The sequence below is a fragment of the Panthera uncia genome, chromosome D1 (genome assembly GCF_023721935.1).
Source record: "Panthera uncia isolate 11264 chromosome D1, Puncia_PCG_1.0, whole genome shotgun sequence".
Lineage (NCBI taxonomy): Eukaryota > Metazoa > Chordata > Mammalia > Carnivora > Felidae > Panthera > Panthera uncia.
Window position 1 is genome coordinate 79,285,165 of NC_064808.1, and position 12,682 is coordinate 79,297,846.

The following is a 12,682-nucleotide window of genomic DNA, read 5'->3' on the forward strand; positions in this document are numbered from 1 at the left end:
CCCTCTCCCCCACTCACATGTGCACTCTCTGTCTCTCTCTCTCTCTCAAAAAAAAAAAAAAGAAAAGAAAAGAAAAGAATATACTAACTAGTGAGCAGAACATCACATGTTCCTGCTGTATAGAGCTTTATAGTCTAGTGGCAGAAACAAACAATAAATAGAATAAATTCATAAAACTTATCATGTTTTTGATAGTGATAACTTCCAAGAAGAAAATAAAGCTAGAGAGATATAAGAAATATCAAGGTAAGAGTGTTGAGATGTTAGATATCTCTGCAGGAAAGGCTGTATTATAAAGGTGTCATTTAGGAAAAGATGTGAAGAAAGTAACGATGCACACCATGCAGATAACTGAAGGAAAAGTAGTTCAGGCTGGAAGAAGAACAGGGTGTACAAATGCCCTGGGGTAGAAATGCATTCTCTCTGTTCAATAATCAGCAAGGGGGAGGGGCAGTGTACCTAGAGCAGAGTATATAAGGCAGAAGGTAGTAAGATGCGAGGACAGATCAGTAATGAGGGGCCAGAACATGTAGGGCCATTGTGTATAGTAATAGGTTCTTCGTCTTTTGTTTTTTAAGTCCTTTTTGAAGTATTCATACTTTTAATGTTTATTTATTTTTGAGAGAAAGACAGAGAGAGAGAGACAGAGCATGAGCGGGGAAGGGGCAGAGAGAGAGGGAGACAGAGAATCCCAAGCAGGCTTCAGGCTCTCAGCTGTCATACAGAGCCTGACGCAGAGCTTGAACTCACAAACCGTGAGATCATGACTGAGCTGAAGTTGAATGCTTAACCTGCTGAACCACCTGGGCACCCCAGCTGTTTGGTTTTTACCTGGAGTGAAGTGGGAAACCACTGGAGGGTTATAAGCAAAGTGGATGAAATGACCTGGCTAAAGTTTTAGTAGAGTTTCTGGCAGTTTTGAGAGTAAAGGACAATGATATAAGTAAGGATATCAGTTATAGTAACTCAGGCTATTTCTCATTGTTCCTACCTCTTTGGAATGTAAGATATGTCACTTTTACTGTGATAACTGAAATTCAGAGGTAATGTAACTCTTGAGCTACAAAGGAGTATCAGTGCTGCAAGTAAAGCCACGTTTGATTCCAAGACACTTTACCCCATACCACTCTTCCCCAACACTGGCCTTTCTCACAGTAAATATTCTAAACTTTCATGGCCTATGGAGATACTCAGTTGTGTATCATAGCCTCAAAAACTGTACAAACTTAGACACAAATCATTTATTAACAATCTGTAATGTTTGTTTCCTTACATCAGGGCCGCTTGGTTTTACATGGATTAAACATTATTGTACATATGATAAGGGAAGTAAAACATTTACAATGAGTGTTTCAGAAATGAAATCCAGTGGGAAAATGGTGAGTTTTCTTTTTTTAAAAAACTGAGTTTATTAGTTAAGTAATGGAAACAAAGCAAAAAAAAAAATCACATTTGCTTGCTTTTCTAATAAACATGTAAAAAATTTTTAAAAATCAAAAAGTCAAAAAAAGTCTTCTCAAAGTTCAGTGATCTTGATGACTTGAAAGAGTGGCCAGGATTTTCCTTTATCTCCTCATGGAATGTTTATAAGAGTGGAGTTCAATGTAGGGATCCTTCAGGAGACCACAGAGGTGTCCTCCCATATCCCTGGCAGCAGAGTTGTTTGTAGCTGGCAGCCCAGTAGAGACTGTTGGTGGCTGGACCAGGCTCAAGGACTCTGCATCTTTCCTCCAGGTGGCCTCTGTGGGAGGCTGCCTTTTGCCCCTGCATGCTGCTTCCTCTTCTAAACTGTGTGCTGTTTACTGAAATGCTGGCCAGCAAACTTTCTCAGAAGAATCAATTGATGCCCATTTACCCCAAAAGTAAATTGGTCACTGAATGTCTCGCATGGCTAGTGAACAATATAAAACAAAGTGTACTTTATATAAGGAAGTGCTACTGCTACAGAGTGCAGCACCTTTATTGTGTAGAGGTTACAATCTTTTTGTGAGTTATGATATGAATATGGCAAGTGACTGGACTTAAGAATTAGATAATTTAAAGCCATATCATATAAGAATCCTAGAGCTGAGAGTTATCCTAAAGATTATTTAGTCTAGCCTTATTTTAAAAGATTAGAAAATCGAGGTAAGTGACTCACCTGGCTAATTTGTGGTATAGATCATAGCAGAGGTAAATGTTGATCTAACTTAGATATATACTCAAATACATCAGCTGAAACTTATTGTGCTTGGGCATTCAATAGAGTCTAATAATTCAAATGGAGAGACAGAATATAAAGGAGAACATACCAGAGCAAAAGTAACCTTCAATTCCTGCCATCATGAGAAGTTAAGTGCTGTAATCATGCTAGTTTGTACTTTAAAGGTTTCATAAGAAAAGATGTTGCCTGAAAGCCCACTTATGTGACAGTCAGTGACCTGTTAACAAGTAGACCAAGCCAAACTTCTGCTAATAAATAAATCTGTGATCTTTGTAACCAAAGATAGCAGAATTAACCAGACATTAGGTAAATATTCTCCTTAAGGTGACTGGTGTCTCAGGTATATAGAAGAGAATTCTTACAGCTTCAGCTTGTGTTGGATCTTATCCAAACAGTTGTGGTTTCACTAGTAGAATAGCAGTTGGTTATCGTCAGAGCAGTCATGTGTTGTGTATGAAAGCCATACATTTATAGCAAGCAAATACTGGAAATGTATTATTTTGGTAGCTCTCCTGAGACTTTGAACCAATTATCATTTAATACTATAAGACTTTAATACACACACACACGCACACACACACACGCACACATACTTGCTCACGTGTGTGCCCCCTCCCACACACACACACACACACAGATAAACAATACTAATCTCTTAGCAACCTTGGGCATTTGATTCAGAGCAACAGTGTTGTATCCTGACAAGCATTCTGTATATCTAATTGTGACATTAAGGTAACTGTGATATAACACCTTCTGTAAATCTGAAGTCCTAAACAATGTACATTGTAGAGCTATTTAACATAAGTTTAAGTATTTAAGACCACTAGACAGGCATGCCACAAAATTATTTAATTAATATGAGTATATGTGATTAATTTATTAAAAAACAGTTTGTATTATAATTGAGCAGTTAACATTAGGCAAAAAGTCTGTATTCAGAGGACAGGATGTGATTATGACCTTTATATATAACCTTTAAGTTAACTTTTTTTTTAAATTAACATTTTAATGGAAGCAACCTTAGATGGCATATTTAATATTTTTCAGTTGCCCTTGTCATCACGTCAATAATGTGTTCCTCTTGTTTCAGAATGGCCTTGTTACTGGTTCACCAGAAATGTTTAAATTGAAATCTTGTATCCGACGGAAGACAGATTCAATTGACAAACGATTCTGCTTTGACATAGAAGTAGTTGAAAGGTTTGAGGTTTTATTTTTACTTTATATTTTTAATATGCTAAATTATTTGTTTCTGTGTTTAGATATAAGTATAAAACAGTATACAGGTACTTGTTTTTCAGTCTTTAAAAACAGTATGCATATTTATTTCATTCTTTATGTATTTATTCAACAAATATATATTGCATGATGCATTCAATAAATAAATCAGACACAGAATGCTAGCAAAAAGCAACATCACTCAAAGAAGAATTTGGGAAATCAACATAAATGACTACATTAGGGGATTTGTGGTGGACTTGAGTTCCCTTTACTACGAATGATCCTGACAACATTGTTCACCATGCCTGGGTAAGCCGTTTTGTGGACTTTTGAAGCCTGGTAGCCTTGCTTCCAAGGAATAATAAGACAGAGCTGGGAATGCCATTAGTTTCCTTCAGCCGGTGAAATTCAGTGCCTCCTCTGGGCAGAGCACCGTTCTGGACATTGGGACATTGGGAGAGACATAAATGTTGCGCATGTGAGTTTATAATCTAATGGGGATATTTAGCTCTACTTTTTTTTTCCTTGTATCAATACAAGAAGAACAGAAACTAAATATGGACAGATATACTTCTTTCTCTCTATTCTATTCCATGATCTATTTCTCTTCCCCTGCATTACTACCATACTTTTCTGAATACTCTAGCTTTGTGTGAATGCACTGTTTAAAATGCTTACTCTATATACTCTTATAAACTATAGTTTACATATATGTCGCTTATAACTACTTAGTAGGGTAAGGCCCCCACTTTTTATGCTTCTTTAAATAGTGGTGCCTGGGTGGCTCAATTGGTTGGGCAACCGACTTCAGCTCAGGTCAGGATCTCACAGTTTGTCAGTTCGAGTCCCGCGTCGGGCTCTGTGTTGACAGCTTGGAGCCTGGGGCCTGCTTCGGATTCTGTGTCTCCCCTTCTCTCTGCCCCTCCCCTGCTTACTCTCTGTGTCTCTCTGTCTCTCAATAATAAATAAACGTTAAAACTTTTTTTTAATTGTATTAAATATTTTGGCCCTGTGGTTTTGCATTTTATGAATCTGCTTATTAAGTTTCCCTTTGTCTCCACAAAAATCCTTTGGGGTTTTTGATTTGGAGTAGCATTGAAGTTGTTAATTAATTAATGGACAGTTGAACTCTTTTTGAATATTTTACATATTTTTTTTAGATTTATTCTTGAGTCTCTTCATTTTATTGCAATTTTGAATAGAATTCATTAGTATATATTTTTTTCCTAATGTTTGAGGCTCATGGATAGAAAGGCTATTAATCTTTTTAATATATCAATCTATACCCAGCATAGTTGTTGAGCTCCTTATTGGTTTTAATAGTTTGTGGTAGGAACTTCTGTATTTTCTATGTACACAAATACAAACATGCTAGTGATTTTTCTTTATTTCAGCAGCACTTTTTGGTTCTGTAACCCTGAGGCACATTGTTAAATTCTGCTTTAGTTTGCTCATCTGTAAGGATAAGGATAATAAGTAGTCACCTCAAAGGGTTCCTATGAGGATAAAATGAGATAAGAAAGGTAACATTTACAACATAGTGCCTGGCACATAATAAACAGCCAACAAATATTGATTATTATTTTATTATTTCTGTTTATACTGGCTTAGATTTTCTAAGATCAAGTGATCACAATCTTCACATACATTTTTCTTTTTCCTGTCATTCCAATGATCTGTTTTCCTGTTTACACAAGGCATAATATGCCTTCGTCACAGTTTTAAGTCATACTGGTTTTTAATCATACAATATTTAAATGAAATTTCCTCCTCAATGTATCTCTTCACAGAGCCCTTTAATTTCCTGTTCAAATTTATTTTCTGGATAATTTGCAGTTAACTAGATCAATTTTACTATTTCTGGATTTCCTGTCTTTTTCTGTCTTATATTGCTTTCCTCCTTCCCTTTTCTTACTCTTTCTCTCTTGAAATGTGTATGTATCCTCAAGTAACTATTTCAGAATGGGTACATGGGAAAAATTGTTTTTAAATGAATTGATTTTAATATTGTGATCATGATATAGATAAACACTTTGGTTTTAATGTCTTCTTAATAATTAACTAGGTATGGTATGAAACTTTTCATATTACTATATACTCATTGAAATTATTTTTAGTGACTAGATTGTACCACATTGGGGTCATAATCTTAATCATTCTAATATTGGAGAATGTTTAGGTGGTTCTGGACTTTGGTGAATGCTTTTTGGCCATTTCAGAGGAAAGAGTTTGAAACTAGCCTTCTTCAGGCAGTCATACCTAAACCAATGATTTTACTACTTGCAACCATTAGAATTAAAAATATGTGTGTGTGTGTGTGTGTGTGTGTGTGTGTGTGTCCTCATAGTGATTTTTCTAAAAGGAACCATAAGTCTTTTTCTTTTCATTTTTTAAATTCTTTTTTTCTTCTCTTTTCTTTTTTCCTCTCTTTTCATTTTTTTCTTTCCTGCTTTTTCTTAAAATTTTACCTTTACTTTTAAAACCACAAAAAAATAATAAATGGGTGAAGACATAACAGGAATAAATTAAATATATAAAACATTTGTTTTTAATAGGCATGGAATCATCACATTACAGGCATTCTCAGAAGCTAATCGGAAACTCTGGCTCGAAGCCATGGATGGGAAAGAACCAGTAAGAATTTTGATTTTATTGTTCTAGGGGCACCTGGGTGGCTCAGTTGATTAAGTGTCTGACTTCAGCTTAGCTCACGGTTCATGGGTTTGAGCCCTGTGTTGGGCTCTGTGCTGACAGCTCAGAGCCTAGAGACTGCTTCGGATTCTTTGTCTGCCTCTCTCTCTGTCCCTCCCCTGCTCCTGCTCTGTTTCTCAAATAAATAAATAAATAAATAAATAATGTTAAAAATAAATGTTAATTTTTTTTTTTAGATTTTATTGTTCTAATTACAAAGTATATCCGGATTTTTTGTCTGTAGTATATTTGAAAATATTAATACAGCAAATCAGAGGAGTAGACTCTTACTGTTTTTCTGGTATTGTCTCACTGGTACATAACACCAACTTTCTAATTTGTTTCTCAGGATAACTTCCAGGACTAATTTAAAATCCTAAAATTACTTTTTAACAAATTACTTACCATGAACTTGGCTGTACTGATTTGATTATTTTATTCAGTTAATAATAAAGTCCTCACTCTTTGCAAGGCCTGTGTTAGGCTTTATGATCAGTGTGATGAGCAAAGGTTTAGGGTAAGAACTAATCCTGTGGTCTATATCATTGTTTAAAAGTCTCATTTGGGGGAGGGGAAGAAAAAAAAAAAAGGTTAGGGAGGGAGGGAGCCAAAACATAAAGACTCTTAAAAACTGAGAACAAACTGAGGGTTGATGGGGGATGGGAGATGGGTACTGAGGAGGGCACCTGCTGGGATGAGCGCTGGGTGTTGTATAGAAACCAATTTGACAATAAATTTCATATTAAAAAAAAAGTCTCATTTGGTAAAACTGCCTTGTGGCTTGACATTTTCCCTCCCATCCATATCTTCACTGTTTTAATAGTTATTTTGATGTGGCCATGATAATTTACTTAAAATTATTAGGGAGGCTGATGTAAAAAGGAATAAATCATCGATCACTGTCTGTTTTCTTTATGAAGAACACCACATTGGATGGTTGGAGGTATGAGCACACAGAGAAAATAGGAGGCCCTGCCCTATCCATTGAAAACTATCCTTTAGTTGGCAAATAATTTGTGAACAACCTTGGTGCAGAGTACCTGTGCAACAACAGAACTATATAAAGTGTGGACCCTAGGCTTTGAGGCCATCCCTCAAACTGTTACCAATCCACAATAAAATGAGTGCAGAAAGTATGATTAAGCATCTGGAAAATTTTATAGCAATTAGAAGTAGTCATTTTACACATATTGAGTTTAATAATAAAAATTTTGGACTCTGCACCTGTTCTTTATAGTGTTTATTATGTTTTAATTTTATTATAACTTACAAAAGTATCACCCAATTACAGATTAAAAAGTAAAACAAAAGGACTTGACTCTTTGCCACTAATAGTTGAGAGGTAAGCCCTGACCTAAAGCAAATTTAGAAGACAATGTGATAGCTCAAGTACAAGTTAAGGTTGTACATGTTGAGAACAAAACACTAAGGAGATAATTTGAGGAAGCAGCAATCTGGTAAAATCTGTCATGAAATCCTTCCTGAAGAAGGAATACATACTATGCATCATGTTGGGTAATAGAATGAGATACATAAATCAAATGGAAAGGGCTAGAACTTTGCCCAGGGCTGGATAGCCATGATGGAAAGGCTTGGGAAGCAAGGTTGGTTGATAGGGTAGGGAAATGGCTCTATGGACATACTAGTTGTAAGATCTTGAAATCAAGGTACTCATTTTGTGTATCATTGTACCAATATCGCCCTGTTTCTGTGCTGGGTCATTAACTGATCAGACTTCCTTTGTTTTTCAGATTTACACTCTGCCTGCCATTATTAGCAAGAAAGAAGAAAGTAAGTCACTTTAATAATTATTTAAAATTTTATCATAGTTTTTTTTTTCTTTTTTATCACAAAAGTATTATGTGATACTAAGAGTTAATTCTGGGAAAATAATAGAAACATATCATAAGTCTGATGGTGAAGCAAATTTAAAACTTTCATTCAGAGAAGTTTCTCAAGGCAAAGGCATTAAACTACTGGTGTTTTAGTAACCAAAATTAGTTTTTACTTATTTGGTGTTTATTTACTTATAGGTATGTACCTTGCTTTATCCCAGGAAGAGATTTGAAGCAGTTGATATTTAGTTGATTTTTAAAATATTTTTAATGGCAGTAAAGGGCTTCTTTATTTTAGTTTCTCTGTGCCATTGACAAGACTGAAGACATGAATACTTTGTACCCAAGAGTGTGATGTGATAAGACATTGTCCATAACACATGGGATATATAGGAAAACCTGTTTTCTCAATGTAGAATTGCTGAGTCCTTAGTAGCAAAACATTCTTATTAAACACATTTTATGTGTTTTTCCATAACATTCTCAATCCTCCTTAATCATCTGCTACCTTTTTTCCACCTTTTACCCTTGGTTATTTTAGAATATTTTCATATGTACCTTATGTAGTCAGATTATTTGACATTTAAAATTAGTCTGTATATTTATTTCTAAGGTTATATATACATCTTCTAAAGCAATTTCAAGTTTTATTTAACTCAATTGACTTTCTCTCATGATGTCTAAATTTATTTTTAAAACAGACTAATTTTTAAATTGCTAATAAAATGCAACTGAGAATGGAGTAAAAATAAAAACTGGGAAAGCATTCATTTGAAAATCATAAATATTAAGTGTATGAAAAAACCTATTACTTTAAATGAATGAAATGCTTCCTAGTGATTAATTTCAGAAATTATCAAAAGAAAAAGCATGATTTAAAATACCCCTGGGATGCCTGAGTGGCTCAGTTGGTTAAGTGTCCGACTCTTGATTTTGGCTCAGGTCATGATCTCAGGGTCGTGAGATCGAGTCTCACGTCGAGCTCCATGCTAAATGTGGAGCCTGCTTAAGATTCTCTCTCTCCCTCTGTCTCTACCTCTCTCTCTGTCTCTCTCAAAAAAAAGATACTCCTAATGTTAGAGACTTGGAAAATTATTTCCAGTTTTTACTCTTGCATTTCTTTATTGCAAATCAAGGAAAGTGATTAGTATAAAATCTTCCATTGCCCGCTTACATCTAATCACAGAAATATTAACCAACAGATAAGTACCAAATGTTCATTCTAAATAGTTACCTAAAGAGCAATATGTTGTATAATTTGCATTTGAGTAGAGTTTGAAATGTGTTTTCTAATACTGGTTTCATTTTTCATATACTGGTTTCTTTCAAAAGAAAGATAGTTCTTTTAGATTCAAATGAACTACTCAAGGATGAATTTTTGGAAAAAACTGAACCTATATATGGTATTGAATAAAGCTCTAAATAGGGACGTGGTCAAGTCAGTGAGAATATATTTGAACAGTAATGCATTTCTGGAAACTAGGGTTTGTAAAATAATTAGAAAATTTGAATAAGGAGGTTGTCACATGTACTTATGCTGTTATGGAACGGCATCATGCTTCTTCAGTGCCTTAAAGACTTTTCCAGAAATCTACTTTCTTGTAGCCTTAGCCACCTGAAACATCACTATGCCATCATTTATAATTGTAAAAAAATTTTTTTTTTTTTTCGGAAAAATAGCTATCCTACAGTCCATGTGTTTGTGTCATTTCTCACATTTTGCTTTTGGTATAGTGTTTTAGTATCCGACTTATTAGTTCTCTGAACAACTTGTGACAGAACCTTGTAGCCTTCTTCATAGTACTTAACAAAGGCCTTCCATGAGATGTGTGCTCAGCACACATTTGCTTTTACTGTTGCTCTGAGTACCAGTAGGCTTTTATTGCCCAAGGGGAGATTTTGATGATAGAAAAGAATATTATAATTATGTTTGCTTCATTAGTAATGTAGTGCTCAAAGTTATAAATCTTAACCCTAGTTTCAAGTTTTATTTTTATTATTTTATCTTAAGCTGTATTTTTTTTCTTTCAGCCTATTTTTAATCAATGTACAGATCTTATTTTATGTATAAATGTCCTAATTTTTAAAAATGTTTTCATTTTGTTTTTATAACTTTGATAGAATTCCCCCATTTATACATTTAATCAGTGAAGCTTTTTTAGACATACAAATTATAATTACAAAACTAGTAAATTTTATTCACCCAAATGCAACACCCTAATAAAACAAGTTTGTGATTCTGGCTAATATAATCTTTCTAAACCTGTGGTATCTTCTGTAATCTAATAAATTGACTTATAAATGCTGAAATTAATATCCCTTTAAGTGTTCTAAACATTCTAAATAAATCACACACAAAATTACATAGTGATTTCAAGAGGTCTTACTATGTGGACATAAGGTCAACTTATCCAAAATCATCCTTGTTTCTGATTGTTTTTCCACATTCTTGGAGATTCAGATTTTCTCACCCAAAGAGAATCACTATTCTATTGAAAAGACAAGACAATGGCATGTACCATCAATAAAAAGAAACTCTGGTTAATGGAGGACAGGATTAAATGTACCTTCTAGAAATAAGCTCCCTGCAGCTGAGGGGTAGACATTTTGGTATTGACAACTTAGGTGAACAAGGTTTTCTAAACATTCGTCAACCCAACATGCAATGACGTCCCTTTCCCTGAAATGACCTGCCTCTCAGACAAGTTGAGAGGCTCTCCTGGTCCTCAGAATTTAACATTTTTGCATGTAATTTTTAATGTTTTACTACATCAAGGTCTAAAATGTATTAATGGAACTTTGAATCTCTGCTCAGACTGTAATCTTACCTCTTATCTCTTTTATCATGTGTCTTATCAATATACCACTATTTTACTAGTGATTTAACAACTTATAGGATATACGTGAACACTTAATGGTATTCTAGATTCAAGCATATGGTCCTTTTTAACCTGAAATAAGTGTCATGTTTTCTTCCTAGCAACATGTCCAGAATTTTACCTGTTTCAGTTTAAAATTATATTCCAGTGATGGTGAAGTTCTCAGACCTCTTTTTTAAATCTTGAATTAAGCAAGCTCATCACATTGGGAGTTCAGAGCAGCTTTTATCTTTATGTTCACCTCTTCTACCATTTTTCTAGATATCATCCTGTTTTTTTGAGATCTCTGTGTTCCTTTTAGACATTTGACTACTTTCCAGAGTGGAATTATGTCAATTTCCATCAATAACTTCTCAGTTGTTATTTGAAACCAGTACTAGTCTTGATTCATTTGCCAAATTGGGAAATGCATCTTTATAGCTTTGGTAATTCAGATGGATTCTGTTTATCATAAAATGCTCTAGCTATCCTTTGGAAACTCAGTTTTGTATGGGATGTGTTTATGTTTTTGAACTGATAAGGCTAATAATGAACCTTAGGATAGTAAAATATAAAAACTCAGGTAAAAATGTGTTTTCAATGTCAACCGTTAAAAGTGGTTGTGTTTGTGCTTTCACTAAAAAGCCTAATGGTAATAGAGCAAAAACTATCTAGCATCCTAAAATAGAGCCATACTGTGAATATACAGAGAAGATACGCTATGAAATGAAGAGTAAAACTATTCTTTCACTGTTACGAGACTATTTTTTATAAACCTAACGTGAAAAAATCTCAGGACTTTGTGGTTTTTGAACTATAGATGCTGCAAATAAGACTAGCCTGTAATTCAGTAGAGAAGGAAAGTTTACCTCATCTTAACAACAACAAAAAAGCATCAAGTACAAAAACTGAAAAATTGGTCCACAAATGCTTTTCTGGTTGTAAAAAATGCTTGCTACAGTATTCTTTTCTTGAAATTCTAAGACTTTGGGAATGCATACACTTTGAGAATAGCAATGTCTATTATCATTATTAAACAGATATTATTAGGTAAGATTAGAACTAAACTCTCCCTCAAGCTATACCATTAGGGATGTTTTGTTAAAGAATAACACACCAATAGTTCTCCATATTTGAGCCCACTTTCAAAAAAACAATTTTTTTTTGTTTTACTAAGTTTTTATTTTAATTCCAGTAGAGTTACCATACAGTGTTATATTAGTTTCAAGAGTACAGTATAGTGATTCAACAATTCTATACATTACTCAGTGCACATCGTGGTAAGTCTTCCTTTAATCCTCCTTACCTATTTCACCTATCACCCCCTTCTGGTAACCACTAGTTTGTTCTCTGTAGTTAAGAGAATGTTTCTTGGTTTGTCTTTTGCTCTCCTATGTTTTGTTTGTTAAATTCCACGTATGAGTGAAATCGTATGGCATTTGTCTTTCTCTGACTGATTTATTTCACTAGACATACTTTCTGGCTGCATCTATGTCATTGCAAATGGCAAGATTTCATTCCTTTTGATGTCTAAGTAATATTCCATTTTATGTATATATGCCACATCTTCTTTATTCATTCATGAATCAATGGACACTTGGGCTGCTTCCATAATATGGCTATTGAGAATAATGCTACAGTAAACATATGGGTGCATGTATCCCTTTGAATTAGTGTTTTTGTATTTTGGGGGTAAATACCCAGTAATATGATTACTGGATTGGAGGGTAGTTCAATTTTTTTAAGTTTTAATTCCAGTCTAGTCAACATACAGTGTTCTATTAGTTTCAAGTGTACAATATAGTGATTCAGTAAACCCATACATCATCCAGTGCTCATCACAGTCTACTTCTTAATCCCTATCACCTATT

The 12,682-nt window shown here is 34.2% G+C and overlaps 1 protein-coding gene across 3 annotated transcripts in view; it reads left to right on the forward strand.

The window, feature by feature from the left end:
* The window catches only part of ARHGAP42 (Rho GTPase activating protein 42), a 313,165-nt gene that overhangs the window by 242,911 nt on the left and 57,572 nt on the right, over positions 1–12,682 (forward strand). For all 3 annotated transcript variants that reach the window (XM_049620615.1, XM_049620604.1, XM_049620596.1), the window contains 4 exons: positions 1,279–1,379; positions 3,297–3,406; positions 5,983–6,061; positions 7,870–7,909. In XM_049620615.1, coding sequence (XP_049476572.1) covers positions 1,279–1,379; positions 3,297–3,406; positions 5,983–6,061; positions 7,870–7,909 — 330 coding nt within the window. The remainder of the gene's footprint in view (positions 1–1,278; positions 1,380–3,296; positions 3,407–5,982; positions 6,062–7,869; positions 7,910–12,682) is intronic.